The sequence below is a fragment of the Sus scrofa genome, unplaced genomic scaffold, assembly GCF_000003025.6.
Source record: "Sus scrofa isolate TJ Tabasco breed Duroc unplaced genomic scaffold, Sscrofa11.1 Contig1499, whole genome shotgun sequence".
Classification (NCBI taxonomy): Eukaryota; Metazoa; Chordata; class Mammalia; order Artiodactyla; family Suidae; genus Sus; species Sus scrofa.
This window is the reverse complement of record NW_018084893.1, coordinates 32,199-54,828: the sequence shown is the minus strand read 5'-3', so window position 1 is coordinate 54,828 and position 22,630 is coordinate 32,199. Positions and strand designations below refer to the sequence as shown.

Sequence of the window (22,630 nt, the reverse complement as noted above, 5' to 3'; positions counted from 1 at the left end):
TGTTCAAATTACATAAACAGGGGAAAATAGCAGGAATGTCTATAGAAATTCCAATTTTTTGTATTAAAACATATTATTTAGAGATATTGAGGAACATCAAATATGAAATAGACTCAAAAGTGGTTCCCTGCTGCACGTTTAGTGTTGGGTATTTAAAGGAAGCGGGAATGGACCACTGTTTTCTCTCTGAGCCATTTTAACAAAGACATGTAATTCCTTGATGGCATTAAAGTGAATATATTAAATTTCTTTAAGCAATCACTCACTATGGCCGCTGTGCAGAGGGCCAATTATGCATGTAGGAAAATCAATTAGGACAGCTACTGCAGTGGTGAGATGGAGAGAAGTGGACCTATCTGAGAGCAATTTACTGGGTAAGGTCCACCAGTGTTTGTCACTGGGGAGCACATGTGAGGAAATCAAGACCGTGAGTACTGGCCGGGGGCTCAGGACCAGGAATTAGGTTTAGCCAGTGTTGGGGACTTAGGCAGAGTGTTGAGAGTGGGGACTAGCTGGGAACCAGTGGTCTTTACTGAGGCACTGAAATCTTGAAATTGACTAGATGACAGTAGCAGTTAAGAACACACATCCTTTTTTCAAAATTTTTTTAAAACTTGAGATCCTGCTGTGTAGCACTGGGAAGTATGTCTAGTCACTTATGATGGAGCATGATAATGTGAGAAAAAAGAATGTATACATGTATGTGTAACTGGGTCACCATGCTGTACAGCAGAAAAAAGGGTATTGGGGAAAAAACACATTCTTTATACAGCATCATGTCATCTATAAATGGTGGCAGTTTTCCTTCTTCCTTTCCAGTTTTGATTTCTTCATTTATTTTCTTGTCTGATTGATGTGGCAGGGACTTCCAATACTGTTTTAATAGAAGTGTTGAGACAGGCATCCTTGTCTTGTTCCTTAGAGGAAATGCTGTCAGCTTTTCTCCATTGAGTATGAGGAGAGCAGTGGCAGATGTCCTTTATTATAGTGTGGTATGTTCCTTCTACACCTACTTTGTTGAGTGTTTTTATCCTCAGTGAATTTGTGAAAAACAACTTATGCGTCTGTGAGCTGATCGTGGGATATTTTATTCTGCAACTTGTTAGTGTGGTGCATCACACCGAATGATTTGTGTACATTGAACCTTCCTTGCATCCCTGAGATGAATCCCATTTGATCATCATGTATGATCCTTTTAATGTGGAGTCCACATTCTAGCATTCAGTTGGGCCTGAATTTAAACTTGGATATAATTGAAACAGTGGAGTACATTTGGACAAGTATCTTAAACTAAGCCTCGATTCTCTCTTCTGTCCCAAATTAGGATAATGGGAATACTTAGCTCACCAACGTATGGTGAGGGTGAAATGAGAAATGAAGTTCAGTGCGTAGCAAAGAGTAAAGTCGGAAGAAAACTTGGTTAGTAGCACATCCGTCAAAGCATATGCATTTCAGGAGGGTGAGGCAAGACTTTCTGAAACTGGGATTAGCAAGAATATTTAGACTGAGCCTTCACGTTGAAAAGAGCTATTTCTGCCATCATCCTTCTAGGCAAAGAAACCATGAACTACTAGTCTTTCTTTTGAGGCCGTAGACTGCCTGATCTGGAAGTCATTCAAACCTCTTTTTCCTTCATTGTTCTCAAGCTATAACTTTTCTTTTCTGGCTGGACCTGCAGTATGTGGGAGTTCCCAGGCCAAGGATCAAACCCATGCCACAGCAGTGACCCAAGCTGTGGCAGTGACAGTGCCAGATCCATAATCCACCTACCCAAAAGGAACTTCCCCCACCTACAACCTTAAAGATATTCTGCTTACATCTTCAGCTGGAAAAAATACACCTCTTAAATAACCGTTATTTGAAATTCAGCTTCACATGGCATTCTCCCGATGCTCCCCAAGATGCCTAATGGACTGTTTTACATATATCACTATAGAACACATAAATGAATGAACATTGAGTAAATGAAGCTAAAATTACTATTTTTTTTTTTTTTTGCTGCACCCTCAGCATGCAGAAGTTCCTGGGCCAGAGATCAAATCCAGACCATAGCAGCAACCCAAATCACAGCATTGACAATGCCAGATCCTCAACCTGCTGAACCACCAGGGAACTACAAAAGTTAAGGTTACTGCCTAACATTCGATGTTTAATATTCCTTAACCTGAAATAGCAAAGTAAGCTTAGAATCAATATTTGGCTATAAGATAATTTATTATTTTACTCTCAATAACGACCAATGGAAAGTTCATGGAAATCTAGACATAAAGGAAAAAATTGACTCCTTCAGAATCGACAGAACCTTAAACAGAGCTGTTTTTGTTTGAAGTGAGCTGCTCAGTACTCACTTGAGAACGGGATCGTGATCCCTGGAGCTTTGGGATTCACGTTTGAATCTCTAACGTCTTCAGAGACTTATCCCCAAAGGCAAACAACAATAAAAGAGAGCATGGCTGCTGTATAAGAATAATGACTTTGAATTTATTGCCATAACATGAAGCAATTCTTATTTCAAGAGGTAAGGTTTTGCCTTTGTGCGTTAGTCTGTCCTGCTGATGTTCATTTACCATCGGAAAACATTTTACTGCAAGGGGCATCCGTGTTCACAAGCTGGGGCAGATGCAGTCCAGCAGACAGCTCTCAAATAACCTCGGCTGAACTAACCCAAGTTTCTACAGTCTGTTTAGTGTGCATAAACAAGCATAATTCGTGAGATTAGGATTCCTCATTTTCCACCCCAAATGTCAGAAACTCACATGCTCTTTCAACACCGTTTACACTTGGCCTTGGCCATTAAACTCATAGATTCTCTAGTTTTGAGATGTGTTGGAGACTTATTGTTTGAACCTGTCTTGTGGAAAGAATTCCTCTATTTATTATTCTAAGAGGCTTTAACTTTCAGGCAACTAGACACTTTGGACAAAGTCAAGAAAATGAATCCAGAAAACAAGGAAATGAGGTTTCCTGGCCACTCACTGGGTGAACCTGGGTAAACTTCTTAACTTTTCAGGCTGGAGTTGATTCAGTTGTATATCATGTTGAAACCAATATTATTTTATCCTCTAATACTCCAATGAGAAGACATTGTTATATTAGGAAATAATTTGTTTGAATAAATGTACTTTATTATATCCTAGTTATTAATCATATAATGTTTTGCAATAGTAATTAGATTGATATTTCCAAAAATTTACACAAAAGTATTTAAATTGCAAATGTTATAATATGTAATAATTTATTATGTTTTTAATTAATGATTTCATCCATATATTTAATTTGAAATTCCTCTCTATCTCTTCCTTGTCCTATCAAGAAACTTCTACTTCTCCTTATAAATACATAGTCTTGTTTTTCTGAGAGAAGCTGTAAACTCTGTGATTAGCTAGGTGGATCTTTACACATTAGCTGTCATGAGGCATAAGGGTAATTTGTTATCCATCCATTTCCAAGAGACTCGACTTCATCGTAAGCATTATCTCATTTCACTTTGGTGTAGTTATGAAAGGAATGGACTGGGTTCAAATTGCCTGGGGTTCACATCTTGATCCTACCCCTTGTTGTATAAACTTAGGTAGGTTACTTCATAGTGTCAGAGTCCATTTCTTCCATAAATAGAATAAAAACATTTACTATTATTTCATGAGGGTTAAAATAGAACTAATTATATAAAATTCTTAACATTGTGTCCATCATTTAGTAAGCATTTAGTAAATATTAGCTATTACTTAAGTCCGCATAACATAATCCTTTAGGTATACAATTTAATGTTTTTGTTATACTGATCATTCCTTTTTATTCTCATAAGCCTTACTTTTTAAAAGAAAATCTTTAGATTTGAAGTCATATTAAGTACATTATGTTTAAATGCACATCATTTGAAACAGGTTCTCTAGTGCTTTTGCTAAGAAGAAATTTTTCAAATATAGAAGACCCATCACATACACATCCAAAATCTGAAATCTTCAGTAAAACAACTCCAAAGTTCTCTTGGGTAATTTATGTGCTTATACTCACTTATCTACATATTAGTGAAAATGGAATCATTGAACCACAACTTCTCTAATGCAGTGTTTCATCACAGGTTCATTTGGGCAGCAGCTGTGTCATCTCATGGGTTCCCTGGAGAGGGGAACCACACTTCAGTGACAGAGTTCATTTTATTGGGCTTAACAAATGACTCAACCCTTCAAACCGTCCTCTTCGTGGTCATCCTGTGTATCTACCTGGTGACCATATGTGGCAATCTCAGCACAATCATTCTTGTCAGACTCTCTTCTCAGCTCCATCATCCATGTATTTTTTCCTAAGCCACTTGGCTTTTGTTGACATGGGCTATTCATCTTCTGTCACACCCAATATGCTTGTAAACTTCCTGGTGGAAAGAAATACCATCTCCTATCCTGGATGTGCCACCCAGCTTGGTTCAGCTGTTTTCTTTGGAACAGTTGAGTGTTTCCTTCTGGCTGCCATGGCATATGACCGCTTTGTGGCCATCTGCAACCCACTGCTCTATTCCACGAAGATGTCCACACAAGTCTGTGTTCAGCTACTCATAGTGTCTTATATCGGTGGTATTTTCAATGCTTCCTCCTTTAATGCTTCCTTCCTTTTTTTACTCTACTGTGGACCAAATCGGGTCAATCATTTCTTCTGTGACTTTGCCCCCTTGCTGGAACTCTCCTGCTCTGACATCACTGTTCCTGCTGTTGTCCCCTCATTTACATCTGGCTCCATCATTGTGGTCACAGTGGTTGTCATAGCCACTTCCTACATCTACATCCTCATCACTGTCCTGAAGATGCCCTCCACTGAGGGAAGACACAAGGCCTTCTCCACCTGCACCTCCCACCTCACCACGGTCACTCTGTTCTATGGGACAATCACCCTCATTTTCTGGGAGAAACCAGAAAACCTAAGACAAATGCTTTCCTCATGAGAAAATGTAAGAGGCCAGAAGGAAATGTTACACCCAGCCCTGGATTTAGTGAAATGTCATCAAAGACTGTCCTGTATGTATTTCCTGGGCAATAATCTCGTTTACATCATCACCATAGCAATGGAAAGGGGAGGAGAGGTTTTCTGGAATAAAGGAACTCCCAGCCCAGAGAAAATACTGAAATAACTGGGTAAAGCATCCAAATTCAAGACAAAGATCTTAAAAGGCCTTGGGTGAGTGTAACGGGGTAACAGCAGTGGAGATGGAAGGCATAAATTTAAGAAGCAACGAAATGAAAAATATTTTCATATACTGCTGAGGTCAGAGTCAAGAAAATGGGGCAGGTGGGATGATATTGCAGGATGGAGGGTTTCTTCAGGAGGTGACGACAACGTTCCATTAAGAGTCACTCCTGAGTAGCTGACAGGGTCAGTGGAGTCTTCATCCCTGAGGTCTTGAAAACTACAGCTCCAACACCAATTGTATCTTTCATCTGGAGCCATTTCTTCCCTTGAGACTCTTTTCCTGGAAAGCATCAAGGAGGAGAAATAGCCCTATTTTCAAACCCAGCAAGACCTGCTTTCCTTATGCTTTTTCTAACCATGTCTCAAAAATCAAACAAATCCTTCTACGGTTCATGTATCTCTTCTCATGCTTTAGCACAAGCAGCTATGAGGCACTAGATGGAAGCTTTTATACTCCTCTTGGAAAGCATCCCAGCCAAATGCAAGAACGTTCGAGGTACCCTTTATATTTTCATGTTATCACAGGTGATAATACCGACCAACTTCCTACCAGGACTTAGCAAGTGTCTTCTTGCCTTTAGTCCCTGAGATACTCTCCCCACTATCCTTCAAGGCCACACCGTCTCCCTAAGAGCCTTCCAGACGTCACTAAAAGCCCCCACCACCCCACACCGAGTTTCCTTCTGCTTCTCTTTCAAAGCCAGTGCCACAGGATCTGGGCCTCTGCTACCCCAAACTCTCACTCCCAGGTGTCACACTGGGAGGTGGTGTTCTGTACTGCACACACACTGCTCTAATCCTTGGTGTTTAAAGCAACAGCTACTTGACTCCAGCTTAGGATGGCGTGATCCAGGAATTGAGGCCAGACTTGGCTCTTAGTCTTGGCTGTGGGACGACTCCAGGGACCAATGCAGGTTGGATTCCTGGCCTGTCATGTTGGGTTAAAGGATCTGGCATTGCTGCAGTTGCAGCTCAGGTCGCAGGTACAGCACGGATGCAACCCCTGGCCCAGTAACGTCCATATGCTGTGGGTGTGGCCATAAAAAATATCACTAGTAGAATTACTATATGATCCATCAATTCCTCTTCTGGTTGTATCCATCTGAAGGAAGTGAAAACAGGAGTCTGAAGAGATATCTGCACTCCCATGATTATGGCAATGGTGTGATATTATTATAGTAGCCAAGATATAAAAACGGCCAAGGTATCAGTCAGAAAATGAATGGATGAAGAAGTTGTGATAAATGTATTTGTCATAATGGAATATTGTTCAGCCTCAAGAAAGAAGGTAACCCTGCCATTTGCGACAACATGAATACAGCTCGAAGGCTTTATGCTAAGTGAAGTAAGTCAGAGAAAGACTACGACTGTACATTTGAACTTATTTGTGGAATCTAAAGAAGCTACACTCATTCAAAAAAACAAAGGATGAGAGGTAGGGGTGATTGAAGAGGTGTTCTGTAAAGGTACAAATTTGGAACTAGCAGATATGCCTAAGTCCTGGAGAGCTAATGCACAAAACTACACTCATTATCTATAATACCAGAGTATAAACTTCAAAGTTGCTGTGTCTAGAGCTTAGTTGTTTCACCACAAAAAATAAACTGTAATTATGTGATCTGATAAATGTTGTAGCTGTGCTGCAGTAGAAAACGTCCTGCAATACGTAAATGTGGCAAATCAACACTTTGAACATCTACAGCTTATGCAATCCTGTGTGTCAGTATTTCAACAACAATAAACTTCTAAAATAATATAGATACTACAAATGAAAGAGAGAACTAAAAATATTTTAGGGAAAAAACGGTTTTCATTTGCAAGTGACTGTAGAATAAAATTTTAATACATTTGGAGTGTAGTTGATGAAGAAACTATGTTACTTTCAGGTATAGAGCAAAGTAATTGGTTCTTCATATACATATATTGATTCCTATTGAAGAGATTGCCCTGGGCTCTACAGTAGCTCCTTGTTACCCATTTATTTCACACATAGTAGTGTCTGTATATGTCCACCCCAAACCCCTAATTTTTCCCTCCTGCTCCACATCTCCCCTTTGGTAACTGTGAATTTGATTTCAATTTTTTCCTTTTTTTTAGCTATTTTAAAGGGCAACACATAAGGCATTTGAAAATTCCCAGGCTAGGGGTTGAACCTGAGCTGCAGCTGCTGGCCTAGGTCATAGCCACAGCAATGCAGGATCCTAGCCATGTCTGTGAACTACACCACAGCTCACAGCAAGGCTGGATCCTTGATGCACTGAGTGAGACAAGGGATTGAACCTGCATTCTCATGGGTACAGCTTGAGTTTGTAACTTGCTAGCCACAACCTAAACTCCTGATTTCAATTTTTAAATAAGTGACTAGACCCTGTTTGGGGAAAGCCTCTTAGGAACTCGTTTGGAAACAAGCAGTTTTAGAAGAAAGCACTAACCATTCTCTCTCTAGATTGCTGCTCCTGGACTTGAGCAGCCGTATTCCAGCCTCCAGCCAACCCTGATCACTTCAGACTTGCCCCCACAATCTGAACTGGCCATCTTTCCAGTTACTATCTGTCCTGTGTCAGTGGTTTCTGTATACAGACAGACTCTCTGGGTTGTCTCAAGTCTGAAGTCAAGGGGAGATCCTACCAGCAAACAAGGACCTCTGTTCAGTCCTGAATGGGTTTTTTCTCTACTTGCAGGGCTTATCCTTATGCTTGTGCATAAGGGTATATAGTTACACCACCCCCTCTATTTTTCTAATTGCTAGCATATTATGGTGTGTTTAACATGTTGCACCCTTAAAGCTGTCTGTTGATTTTGTTTTAATTTCAAAAATCTGAAAACGACAGTCTTTTTAGCTAGTGGTGCTGGGAAAACTAGACAGGTGCATGTAAATCAATGAAATTGGTACATACCCTCACCTCACACCATGCACAAAAATAAACTCCAAATGGCTTAAAGACTTAAACATAAGACAAGACACCACCAAACTCCTGGAAGAGAATATAGGCAAAACATTCTCTGACATCAACCGGCCAAATGTTTCCTTAGGGCAGTCTCCTGAGGCAACAGAAATAAAAGCAAAAATAAACCAAGGGGACCTAATCTAACTGACAAGCTTTTGCACAGCAAAGGAAACCATTAAAAACCAAAAATTCAACCTACAGAATGGGAGTAAATAGTTTCAAATGATGCAACTGACAAGGGTTTAATTCTAAAATAATAGAAAGAGCAAAAACAACTAACAACCCAATTGAAAAATGGGCAAATGATCTGAATAGACATTTCTCCAAAGAAGTTATAAAGATGGCCAACAAAAACATGAAAAAATGCCCAACATCACTGATTATTAGAGAAATACCAATCAGAACTACAAGAGCACCACCTCACACATGTCAGAATGGCCATCATTAACAGGCCAACATGTAACAAATGATGGAGAAGGGGTGGAGGAAAGGGGACCCTCCTACACTCTGTGCGTGGGGGGGTGTAAATTGGTATAACACTGTGGAAAACAGGGTGGAGAATTCTCAGACAACTAAACATAGAACTACCATATGACTCAGCAATCCCACTCTTGGGCATATATCTGGACAAAACTTTCCTCGAAAAAGACACGTGCACGGGTAAGTTCATTGCAACACTATTCGCAATAGCCAAGATAGGGACACAACATAAATGACCATCGGCAGAGGAATGGATTAAGAAGTGGTACATGTATACAATGGAATACTACTCAGTCATAAAAGACAAATAATGCCATTTGCAGCAACATAGATGTACCTAATGATTCTGATACTAAGTGACGTCAGAAAGACAAATACCATAAGGTACCACTTTTATGTGGAATCTAAAAATATGGCACAGATGAACCTACTACGAAACAGAGACAGATCATGGATGTGTAGAGAAGACTTGTGCTTGCCAGGGGGTGGGGAGGCGGGAGTGGGATGGATGGGGTGTTTGTGGTTGGTACATGGAAACTATAACATTTGGAATAGATGGGCAATGGGGTCCTTCTGTACAGCACAGAAAAACTGTGTGTGATTGGGTCCCTTTGCTGTACAACAGAAACTGAAGAAACATTGTAAATCAACTATACTTCTATAAAACAAATAAAGTGCTTGGAACCTACAGGTGCTAATAATAGTGATAATTATTGCTATGATCATTCCTGATTTTAAGGTGTCTCCCATTTGGTGTACAAGGAAATAAAGGTGAGGGTTGAAAGAAGCATGATTTTAACCTAAACTTAAGTTAACCCAATTAAGCAACATTTGCTAGGTCTTGGTTAAAACTAATACAGTATTTAAAAAATTTATAGATCACCCAAAATGCTAAGCAAGAGTCCTACTGAGATACTCTGAGAGTGGTCTTCCTCAGGGCCTCCTTTACATCTCTGTTCCGGAGGCTGTAGATGAGGGGGTTCAGCATGGGGATCACCACCGTGTAGAACACAGACACCACCTTGTTCTGGCCAGTGGAGTAGCTGGACTTGGGCATCACGTAAATGAAGGTGATACTTCCATAGTAGAGAGTAACGGCTGTGAGGTGGGAGGTGCAGGTGGAGAAGGCCTTGTGTCTTCCTTCAGTGGAGGGCATCTTCAGGATGGTGATGAGGATGTAGATGTAAGAGAGAACTATGACAATCCCTGTGACCACGATGATGGACCCAGAGGAGATGGAAGGGAGAGTTTCAAGAACAGAGACGTGTGAGCAGGAAAGTTTCACCAAAGGGGAGAAATCACAGAAAAAGTGGTCTATCTGATTTGGTCCACAGAAAGACAGACTCAACAAGCAACTAGCAAATGTCCAAGCATTCACACACCCACCCAGATAGGAAGCCCCCAGTAAGAGGACACAGACTCTTGGGGACATGTGGGTGGAGTAGAGCAGGGGCAAGCTGATGGCCACATAGCGGTCATAGGCCATGGCGGCCAATAGGAAGCACTCGGTTGTCCCAAACAGGACCGCAGAACAGAACTGGGCTTCACAGCCAGCAGTGGTGATGGCCAGTCCATGTCTAAGGAATCCTATGAGCATCACAGGTGTGACTGCTGTGGAACAACCAATATCCACAAAAGCCAAATGGCCAAGAAAGAGGTACATGGGGGTGTGAAGATGGGCACAGCTTCTTATCAAAGCAATGATGCTGCTATTGCCTACTAAGGTGACAACATAGATGCCTAGAAATATCACAAAGCAGATGACACCAAGCACAGGGTCCTCTGTGAGCCCCAAAAGGATGAACTCTGTCACACTGCTGTGGTTTCCAGCCTCCATCTCTCCTGGGAACTAGTCCTGTTGAGGGAAATGGGAATGTTTGTTTATACTTTCATTCTACACTTTCCCAGATTTCTTTGCTTATTCCGCAGACCCATGCACAGGAAGTTCTTCTTCTGCACTGCCTGTAAACAGAGTGCTTTATGGGATTTTTGTTTGTGTTTCTTTCTTCTTCCCATAACAGGATAATTGTTATGTATCGAAGAACAAGTGATGCCAAAAGGATTCTTTTAAGTCTTTCACATTTTGCCTGCCTCCAGGATGCACCCTAACTTCTCGAGCACAGCACAGTGTACACTTTCTGATGCCCCCCTCTGCATGTGACTCTTTGCTTGTTCCTTGGGATATTTCTATCCTACACCTGCACTGATCCAACCTTCCTGAGCTATTTAGAGTCCCCTCCCACCACACACACACTCTACTCTCTCTGGATTTTGTGCCTTTTTCTTCAACTTGAATGGCTTCCAACCTCCCCCCATCAGCCCCCCCCCGGGGACTTCTGTTCATCCTAAGATTCATTTCTCTTAAAGTCTTCTCTGCCTTCCAAGGGGTAATCAGATGACTTTCCCTTGGCTTGACATCATGTTTGAAGATGTCCAGATCACCATTGTTTATCCTGGTTATGCTTTTTGTTGTTGTTTGCATGTTTGCTCTTCACTCTCCTCAATTTATACACATTTCCCTCATCAATGGTGTATTTTCTTCCTGTATCATAACTAGTGTTGGGAATAAAATGTACTGAAAAAAAAAAACATTTGATGGATGAATGCATGGACAGTTTGATAAAGCATCAGGTAGATTACATTACAAAATAAGATCTAGAAACTGCCGTTACTAGCTACTTTTCTTAATGCCCAATTCAAAAGAAATATGTGCTGAGCTCTAAGATAAATATATCTCTACTATTTTCAATAACGAAAATACGCAACCCCTGTGCTAAGCTACATTCACTGATCTGTTGAGTTTGGGGTGACATTTTCTTCTTTTTATATTAAAAAAAATTTTTTTGCCTTTTTAGGGTTGCACCCACAACATAAGTCCCCAGGCTAGGTGTCAAATCAGAGCTGTAGCTTCCAGCCTATGCCACAGCCACAGCAATACCAGATCCAGGTGCCTGCTGAGCAAGTCCAGGGATTGAACCTGGGTCCTCCTGGGTGCTAATATGATTCATTTAGTTGAGCCACGATGGGAACTCCCTAAGGTGACATTTTCATTAGTACCTTCTCTATGTTTTGCCATTGTGTTGTGACTTAGGCAAACTTCCTGTGTTTTGAAACAATCCTGAGAAAGCAGAATTAATGATAAATTATAAGGGAAGACACAAAGAAATCATTGCAATCCAATGCAGTATTTTAGGGTATACTATAGATTCAGTAAAATTTAGAAAAAAAAGTGATATTTGTCAAAATGAGAAAATAGAGTATGATAATCTTTTTAAATTGCTTCTTTCAAGTATTATAAAATAAAAACTTAGAGATTTCTTTCAGTAATCTGAAATTTTCACTTATGCACGTCTTTTCTTTTCACTAACTCCAATTAAATATCAATCCCTTCAGGTAATTTCTTCCGATTTACAAAACCTATTTGCATGCATTTTTCTCTTACTTCTCTCTACATAATTAACTATAGAAAGAGTCACTCACAAATCCTTAATGTTAACAATGCCTCACAATCTATTTCGGTTTCTTTTAATGTCAGTTGCAAATAGTGTTATATATTTGTAATCATATTATAAATTACATTTACTATTTATATTTTCACTTAGTTATGTTGATTAAATATTTCCTGATTTCTCAGGTAATACTCATAGAAGAAATGCTGGATATGATATTCATGGAACTTCAAAACATATCCCAAAATACTTTCCTAAATGTATCTCTCTATATGCTCTTTGGAAAGTTTATTCTTTTAACACATTAACAGGACACTGAAATTTTCTATTCAGTACAACTGGTTCTGATCTTCATAGAAAGAAAATTTTCTGCCAACAACATTATTTGCATTCTTTAAAGTCTGGAGTATTTAATGCAAATGATAATATATGCATTAAATAGCTTCGAAATGTCCTTCTAACTTAAAAATATAAAAATGTCTCATTTTACGAAAGCATTTAGCATTTCTACTCATACCACTTAGTTCATTGATAGAATGAATTGTGACATATAATGAATGAATAGCTAAGAACCTACAGCTCATTGAACAATATGTTATGATCAGTCTTCATTAAATGCATTAAATTACTCTAGTGATAGGCTAGTCTACTACCATGGATGTAGCTCTTTCATGAAATATCTGTTTTTAGTCTTATCACTTGATCTCCCATGACTTTAATGGTCCAAAGCCTCTCCTTTCTACATCAAAACACTGAAATATCTGAATAGAGCCAGCACACACCTACTGCCTTCCCTTTTCCAAAAGTAAGCCCCCATAGATCCTTTGGCCATTCCACCTGGGGCATAGCTTTCAGATCCCTCACCATTCTCTGGTCAGCCTCTGAACAGGCTCAGGTCTGAGGAATGGGGCCAAGCACTGAGCAGCATGTGTGCTCTTTGCCCTCTGACCCAAGCAGAGTTCTGTGGGGCCAACCGTGCCTTCACTGCAGGCTTCAGTCTGTGCTCACAGCATCCTGGAGGCTGAAGACAGAAGACACAGATCCTGGGCCTCCCGGGGGCCAGCATTTTCTTGCATCTGACATTTCCATCTGTCTCACTCAGTATTTTTTCATTTGTAAAACATGAAAAGTTGTCCCTACGATGCAGCTTTGGAGTGAGGTTGAAAGAAATGACATCTACAAAGTACTCATCAGAGGTGTTTGTTCTACATCAGAATTAAGTTACTTTTCCTTAAGTCAAAGTAAAGTGTTGGTGGATTTTCAATTATTTCACTTTGATGAGGATCATAGCATAATTTTCCCTTCAACCCATGTCGAGAGATATTCACAAAATCAAAGGCTGTCAGGAAGTACAGTCTATGCTCCTTTCTCTGTTTGGGGCTATGTCATTCACAGCCCCAAGCATAAAAGGAAACTGATTTTTCCCTTTTCTTCCCCTCCCCTGGCTACCTGGAGATCTTTCTAGAGCTCTTAACTTTGGCACGAGGTTCATGCTGGCTCCCCTGAGTCAGAGATTTAATGCTCACCCCACGCTCCCCCTCACTGCACAGGATGAAGGGGCCATGGGCTCCGTGCCTCCAACAACCTGAACGTCAGGTGGTTTCTTCCGGATTCGCTTTCCACTGTTTCAGCTACACAAGCCGAGCACTGCTTTGGCTGCTGGGGACCGTCCAGACGGCATTCTAGGGACTCTTGGGCAGCCTGGTTTGGGTGCCCAGAATGACCATTCTGCAACGCCAGTCTTGCTGAGGCCACCCTTTCCACAGGGCTCAAGAGCTAAAATTGGTTAGAGTTTCTTTAATTTTTAAGTTCTCATTTACTTTGGTTATTTCATTTATTTTTAAATTACAGTAGATTTACAGTGTTGTGTCAATGTTTGCTGTACATATAGTGACCCAGTCATATATATACATACATATACCTGTATATTCTCATACTCTCTTCTATCATGTTCTATTCTAAAAGATTGGATATAGTTCCCTGGGCCGAACAGTAGGACCTCATTTCATATGCATTCTAAATGTAATAGTTTGCATTTACAAACACAATTTTACCTTATTTAGACAAACCCATGACTAGTGCACTCACCTCTCAGAGCAGAAGTGTTGATGCTGACCTCTAAGGAGAACTTAATAAAGCAGATGTTTGCCATGTAATTGTATAGTAGCTCTGCACTAAATACCTGACAGCATAAATGGTTGAAGGCTCTGCTCCATCTAGAAACAGAGTTACAAACGTTCTGTAAGGATGAGGAGGGTGTCTTTGTGTGTGTGGTGGGAAGGAAATGAAGGTTCTAATAGAACTTGACAAATCTCTAGGGCTGTTCTTCCTGGCCCCTTTGAGATAAAGGTCCCTGGGTTAGCTCTCCAGAAATGACTTGCAGAGTATGTGACGCATTCAGGTGGCATAAACAGAAGGTCCAGTTGGAACGAATTCCAAGGAGCCTGATGAACACTTTTTCCAGAGAATAGGATTAAAAAAAAACAGTTGAGAAAGAAATTTGGAGGGAGATGGGGGCCACAGTCAGGGCCACCAAAAGGCTCTAATTTCGTCTATGTAGACAAAACAGTCCCTTTAACTGAGGACATCAGCTGGTGGGAGAAAGCCATGGAGTAATACGAGTCAGGCAGCAGAAACAAAGCACCGTCTCCTGTCCCTCAACGTGCAGCCCACAGACTGGTGCTCGCTGGCAAACTGTTTATTATCAGTCCTCGATGCATTAAGGAGAGGAGTGAAGGGAACCATTTCTACACTTTCATAGCAATTTGAGAAAGTAATTTTAAATGTGTTGACTCTAATCATAAACATTTAGATTTACATTTTTTATTTCAGTCCTTGTTACTGATTTTCCCAGCCATTCTAGTTTTGTAATAGATCTCATTACCAATCATCCTTGGAGGCTTGGGGGAAAATGGATAAAAACTTAAATGGTTTGAAAATCACTAAGTGTGGCTTTTATAGCCAGGAGACCTGAGGTTAGCTTGATGTGCATGAGCTCAAGAAAGCTATTTAAGCTCTTTGAGACTGAATTTCATGTTCTATAAAGTGGGATTAATAACCCCTGTCTCACAGTATAGGCCTAAGACTTAACTGGGATAGCATATAATTATCTGGAAGAGCTAAGTGAAGTTACTGCTCTGTCTCAAACATTTGATTAGAAGAAAGGGCTTGGATGTGTTGACTCTGATGATTCACACTCATCAGGGTTGGGAGGTGCCCTGCCACCTTTTGCAAATTATTCTATTGCATCTTAACCCCCCCCCCCCCCAGATACTTTCTTCTTTGAAACCATGGTGTTCTAGCTATGGCATCTCCTGTCCACCCCATGAAGCTCCCTGCTATTCCTCATCCCCTGAGGACCTGAGCTCCTGCACCTCAAATTTTCCCTTCACCTCTACCTTTGTCCCCAGCAAAGACAACTTCTAAGCATTTGGACACATCAACTGACAGCCTAACCTCAAATTTCCTCTACCTTCTTAACTCCAATAACTTTCATTCATCCACAAGCTACTTATGGAACTCCCTATAACATTCATATCCCAAATCTCATTTAGGATAGTGAGACCTAATCTCCCACCACTAAACCATAAATATGTAAAGCTACAGTTTCAAAGGCTAGTCAGCCATAGACCACCAGAAACAAACCTATAGTCCTACACAATCAAGTTTATTGGGTCAGTGCAGCGAGGGAGGGCTCGCCAAAAACCAGCATGCATCTCTCAACAGGGGAGAGAAGGCAGATGCCTCTGGGAAGGACTGGATTCTCACTGAAGATACTGAGGACAATGAAGGGGTGCAGGAATCAGTGCCGGACTGGTTGCTGCTTCTGAGGTGAGATGAGGAGAAGGACGTAGTCTGGGGTTGGACACCATTAAGAAATGATGGCAATTTACTAACTGGGCGTCTCCAGTAATAAGTGGGGATAGTGCCCCAGCCCTGGGTGTTGTTATCAGTAAGGACACACTCGTCAGTGAGAAATTGGGTCATTATGGTACATAAGCTTGGGGGAAGCATTTTCTACTAATTTTGTTGCTAGATTCTTGTGTGTCGGTCCTCCTCGTCTGAAGAACAACAGAAATGTTTTTCTGTTTCTGTCCCAACAAGGCAGGTTTTCCTTACAAAATCCATTACTGTTTACTAAATTTATTGACACAATTGTTATACTCTCTATGTTTAATCACCCTAATATTTGCCAAACGTGAAGTTAAGCCTCTTTGCATGTCCTTCTTGGATAAGTAATATGTTTGCCTTTTTCTTGAGGAAGACTCCAGGTTTTTCCATTTTCATAAGCTTTCCTTTTTTTCAGGGCTGCACCCATGGCACAGGGAAGTTCCTGGGCTAGGGGTTGAATCGGGACTGCAGCTGCTTCCCTTTTGGCACAGCCACAGCAATGCAAGATTCGAGCTGTGTCTGTGACCTGCACCACAACTCACGGCATCAGAGGATCCTTAACCCACTGAGCAAGGCCAGGGTTCAATCCTTCATCCTCATGGATATTGTTTGGGTTCCTTATCACTGTGCCACAATGGGAACTCCTTATTAATCTTTTCAGTGAGTGAAATTACAGATATGTTTTTTTTCTATCAGTCTTCTATTTATTTCATTGGTGTTCTTTTGTTATTATATATTTTCCCAATTTGTTTGTTGTTCCTTTTTAAGCTTCCTAAGATGGAAGCATAAACTTTTGTTTTCAGCCTTTCCTTGAGGGTTGTTTCCAGCCCTTTATCATGAGAAGGGATTGCATATCCCTTTTTTATGTGCTCGCACGTTTGAATGATGCCCTGGATACTGTGAAAGAAATGTTAGACTCTGGATTGTGGCAAAATCCTCTCAAACAGCCATTGCACGAATGTACCACCATTTCTTCACTTTTTAATTCAGTGAAGGGCATTTGAGAATTTTCTAGTTTTTGGCAATTCTGAATAATGCTTCTATAAATATCTCCATATAGGTCTTTGTGTGGATGTGTGCTTTCATTTCTCCTGAATAAATATCCGGGATTTTAATTGCTGGCTGTTACGGTAAGTATATGCGTATAAAAAAATGGCAAGACTTTTTTCAAAATGGCTGGGCCATTCCAAATTTCTACCAGCATTGTAATGAAGTTCTGTTTATGTTGGTTATTTGTCAGCACTTGCTACTGTCGGATTTTTTTAAGCCATTCTACTATGTGTGTAGCATTATGTCTTTTATTGTATTTGCATTTCCCCGGGGACTGGTTGTGTGCAGCATCCATTTCAAATGCTTATTTGCCCTTCATACCTTTTCTTTGGTGAAGTGTCTATTCAAACCTTCTACCTATTTAAAAAAATTGGCTGTTCTCTCACCATTGAGTTATGAAAGCAAGTTATAGATTTTAGACACAAACCCTTTACTGTTCTCTGAATATTTTATTGAAATCTGTGTTCTTTCATTTTGTTCTTCACAATGTCATTTGATCTTATTAAGGCTTTCATTTTTATTAAAACCAGGTCATCAATTATTATTGTGGTTCCTGTGTTTACTGTCATATTCAAGAAAATCTTCCTGGGGAGGCGGAACAAGACGGCAGAGGAGTAAGAGATAGTGCGCACCTTCCCCACAAACACATCACAAAACCACATCCCCATGTAAAACAACTCGCACAGAACACCAGCTGATGCTGGCAGAAGGACTTGAACCTCCAAAGAGAGCAAGAAACTCGACAGAACTGGGTAGAACAAAAGGAAAAAAAAAGAGAGAGAAGGAATCAGGACAGGACCATCATTCCTGATGGGGAGCTGTGAAGGAGAAAAGGAACCCACCCTGGGAAGCCACCTAACTGCCGAAAGATCAGCCCAGTCAGTGGGACCTCAACGTCACCGAGAAAAGCACGGCAGCTGGACTCATAACAGCACAGCAGAGTGAGAGCCGCACAGATCATCTGAAACACAGGCCCAGATACCAGCCTGAGACACTCGGGTGGGAGCTGGGCCCTGAGACTCAGGCACTGGAGGTCAGTCCCGGGGAGAGAACTGGGGACGGCATGCAGGGCTAAAGGGCAGTGTGCCACAGGCTAAGGAGGGGACACCATGGCAGAGGGACCCCATGAGAAGGTCTGGACCCAAAGGAGGGGCAAGGCACCATTTTGGGGGCGGGAAAGGAGGCAGGGTGGGCTACCATAGGAAAGTCCTGGCACCAGAGTGTGCACTTTGCCCCGGGCTTAGAGGGCAAGGCGGGGCGGCTCAGCAGAGGCTAGGGGCTGTGAGAAGCCTCTTGCTCATTTAGGGGAGATTAGGTGCTTCTTGTGCAGGCTACCTATTGTGGCCAGGCACCTATTGTGTGGGCTAAGGGCATAAGGGGGCTAAGTGCAATGTGGTGCCCCTTGCACAATGTACAGGTGGCAGGGACAGACTGCATCGGTCATCTCAGAGGCCAGAGGGTGGCTTGGCTTGCCACCACTGGGGGCCTGTGAGTGGGTTCCATCTGCAACCCTAGTCACCTCAGGGGTTGGCAAAAAAGAGGGCACTGCAACCAAGCACCATACGCTGTTGCTCTCACTCCCCTGGGAACACAGCTGCCTGGCAGCTGCCACTGCCAAAATGCTCTGGGTGGTGGCCAGAAACTTGGTCACTGTCCCTTCCCAAGACCCTACAACTAGGAGCAACTGGTGCAGCACCATCCATGTGGTTTAAGTGGGACAGGGTGCTTCTTGTGTGGTCTGCAGGTTGCAGTGGCAAACCACGGCAAGTATTTCTGATTCCAGAGGTGGGTGTGGCCCACTGCCATTGGAAATACAGGAACCAAAATCACTTGCAGCCCCCTTCACCTAAAGGGCACCACAGAGGAGGGCATTGTGACCAAACACTGCCTGTAGGTGCACTAGCACCCACAGGAGCACACCTCCCTGCTACTGCCACTGCCAAAGGTTTCAGGCAGTACCTTTGGCAGTACAAGCCTGATCTCTGTCACTTCCCAGAATCCTGCAACTAGGAGCAGCCTTTACGGCACCTCCTCTGTGGGCTAAGTGAGACAGGATGCTTCATGCATGGTCTACAGGTGGCGGGGGCAAACCACCACAGTTATCACTGACTCAAGCGACAGTCATGGTCTGCTCTCAATAGGGGTCCCTGAACAGGCACCACCTGTGATTCAAATCACCTCAGAGGAGGGCATTGCAAACAAACACAAGCTGTCATAGCTCTCACTCCCCTGGGAACTCATGCACTTTCCTGTTGCTACTGCCAAATGCTCTGGTCACTTGAAGATCTGACTAGAGCTTATCCCCACTTTCCAGGGACCTGCAACTAGAAACAGCCTGTGCCACCTTCCTGCAGGTCCTTACTGATATTGACAGCCAATGACCAGGAACTGATTACTGGCCCTACCCATTGCCTCCTTCTCCCTGAAAACACACTGAGCATCCTGGGGATAACAGCCTGCTCATACCAAAGAAAGAGACAGCAACTATCCAAACGTCCACTCCAAAAATAAATAGTAACCCCCCCCCATAATACAAAGGGTTATTCTTGCACAGAATATGTAGCCTTGTAGCCTTGCAAGACTACAGTTTGCCTTCCCCAAGCCCACAGAAAAAGAAAAACAAAAGCAAGACGAAGAAGCTCAGAAACCAATCCCAGTTAAAGCAACAGGAAAATTCACCTAAAGCAGTCAACAATGAAACAGACCTCTGCAGTCTGAAGACATTGAGTCAAACGGGAGGTAGTGAAAACACTGAAGGAATTAAGAGAGATTCCTTTAGAAAGGAACTAGAAAATATAAGGAGGAGCCAAGAAAAACTAGAGAATTCATTTGCCAAGATACAAACTGAGCTAAAGGCAATAAAGACCAGAATGCATAATGCAGAGGAATGAATTAGTGACATGGACAATAGAATAACGGAAATCACCCCAACTGGGATAGCAGACAGAAAACCAAATAAAAAAACATGAATGCAATATAACAGACCTATGGGATAACATAAAGCAGGCCAATCTATGCATAATAGGAATTCCAGAAGGTGAAGAAAAAGAAAAGGGGATTGAAACTGTATTGGAAGAGGAGTTCCCGTCGTGGCTCAGTGGTTAACAAAACCAACTAAGAACCGTGAGGTTGCGGGTTCGATCCCTGGCCTTGATCAGTGGTTTAAGGATCCGGCATTGCCGTGAGCTCTGGTGTAGATCATAGATATGGCTCAGATATGGCATTGCTGTGGCTGTGGTGTAGGCTGGTGGCTATAGGTCTGATTAAACCCCTAGCCTGGGAAACTCCCTAGGCCGCAGGTGCAGCCCTAGAAAAAGACAAAAATAACATAACATAAAATATGTTTGAAGAAATTATGACTGAAAACCTTCCAAATCTAAAGGATACTGACATCAAGATACAGGAAGCACAGAGGGCCCCAAACAAGTGAACCCAAACAGGCTCACATCAAGACATATTATAATAAAAATAGCAAATTTAAAGATGAAGCGAGGATTCTAAAGGCAGCAAGAGAAAAGCAAAGCATGAATTATAAGGAAACCCCCATAAGGGTATCAGCTGATTTTTGTACAGAGGCACTACAGGCCAGAGGGAGTGGCAAGATATATTTAAGTGCTGAGAGGAAAGCATTTGCAACCAGAATACTCTATCCAGCAAGAATATCATTTAAAATAGAAGGGGAAAGAAAGAATTTCTGCAGCATACAAAAGCTAAAATAGTACAGCAATACTAAACCCATTCTAAAAGAAATACTGAATTGGCTTCTCTAAGTTAAAAAAATAAAAAAGAGAGAGAGAAAAAAAGAGAAAAACAAAGAATTAGGATGGAGGAAATCATAATTGGAAAGCAGTCAGTAAATAAGCCAGCATAGAGATCTCAACATGAAGATGTAAAAAAAACAAAAAAAAGGACTTCAAAATCATACTATCTGTACTATCTGGGAAAGGAATGTAAGAAAATATAGATATTTTTAAAAAATAATGTTTGAGCCTATATGAGTAACAGGCAAAAGCAAGTAGAGATAGGAAGGGAAAAACAGGGCTACCACAAATCAAAACCGAACAATACATTCACAAAAACTGAAAAGTATTCAAGCATAAAATAAATGGAAACCATCCAACTAGAAAAAGAGAAGAAGAAAAGTGAAACATAGAATTGACTGGGAAACAAGGTCTAAAATGGCAATAAATACATATCTATCAATAATCACCTTAAATGTCAGTGGACTGAATGCTCCAATCAAAAGACGCAGAGTGGCAGATTGGATAAAAAAGAAAAAACCTACCATCTGCTGTCTACAAGAAACTCACCTTAGGGCAAAGGACACATATTGATTGAAAGTGAGGGGATGGGAAAAGATATTTCATGCCATTGGTCAAGACAGGACAGCAGGAGTTTCAATACTCATATCAGACAGAATAGACTTTAAAACGAAGGCCATAAAGAAAGACAAAGAAGGACGCTATTTAATGGTTAAAGGATCCATTCAAGAAGAGGACATTACAATCATCAATATATATGCCCCTAATATAGGAGAAGCCATTACCTACAATAATTACTAACAGACATAAAAGGAGCAACAGATGGGAATACTATCACAGTAGGAGACTTTAACACCACACTCACATCAATGGACAGATCCTCTAGACAGAAAATCAATAAGGCAACAGAGATCCTAAAGGACACAATAGAAAAGTTAGACTTCATCGACATTTTCAGGACATTACATCCAAAAACACCAGAATATACATTCCTGTAAAGTGCACATGGAACATGCTCAAGGATAGATCACATACTGGGGCACAAAGCTAACCTCAACAAATTTAAGAGTATAGAAATTATTTCAAGTATCTTCTCTGACCACAATGGCATGCAACTAGAAATCAACCACAGGAAAAGAAATGAGAAAAAAAAAAGCTGAGTACATGAAAACTAAACAACATGCTATTAAAAAACCAATGGGGGAGTTCCCATCGTGGCGCACTGGTTAACGAATCTGACTAGGAAACATGAGGTTGTGGGTTCAATCCCTGCCCTTGCTCAGTGGGTTAAGGATCCGGCATTGCCCTGAGCTGTGGTGTAGGTTGCAGACATGGCTCGAATCATGCGTTGCTGTGCCTCTGGTGTAGGCCGGTGGCTATAACTCCGATTAGACCCCTAGCCTGGGAACCTCCATATGCCACAGGAGTGGCTCAAGAAAACACAAAAAGACAAAGAATAAAATAAAAGTAAATAATAAAAAAACCAATGGGTCAATGAGAAAATCAAGAAGGAAATTAAAAAATACCTCAAGACAAATGAAAATGAAGACACATCCACTCAAAATCTATGGGATGCGATCAGTGAGTTGGAGAGAGGACAAGATGGTGGAGGAGTAGGGAGACACGCTCGCCCTCTCCCACAAACACAACAAAAAAAGCACATCTACAGAATAAATGACTCGCACAGAACAGCAACCAATCGCTGGCAGAGGAACCTAAACTCCAATAACGGCAAGAAGTTCGTGACATTACTGGGCAGAACGGGAGAAAAGAGGAGAGTGAGAGAAGGTGAATCCGAGCGGGATGGGTGCTACCGAAAGGGAACTGCAGAGGAGAAAGGGATCCCGCATCCTGGAAAGTCACCTACCGG

The 22,630-nt window shown here is 41.5% G+C and overlaps 1 protein-coding gene and 1 pseudogene across 1 annotated transcript; one reads left to right on the top strand and one right to left on the bottom strand.

Annotated features, from left to right (window-relative positions):
• Positions 1–776: 776 nt before the first annotated feature.
• LOC110258183 lies at positions 777–4,936 on the top strand (annotated as a pseudogene).
• Positions 4,937–9,372: 4,436 nt separating this feature from the next.
• On the bottom strand, positions 9,373–10,454 carry LOC110258182 (olfactory receptor 491-like). The gene has a single exon (XM_021081360.1). The coding sequence runs from the start codon at positions 10,444–10,446 to the stop codon at positions 9,514–9,516; it is 933 nt and encodes a 310-aa protein (XP_020937019.1). The 5' UTR covers positions 10,447–10,454; the 3' UTR covers positions 9,373–9,513.
• Positions 10,455–22,630: the final 12,176 nt, after the last annotated feature.

Excerpts from the sequence above, each read along its gene's own strand:
- LOC110258182 (XM_021081360.1), bottom strand. The coding sequence starts at position 10,446 with ATGGAGGCTGGAAACCACAGCAGTGTGACAGAGTTCATCCTTTTGGGG.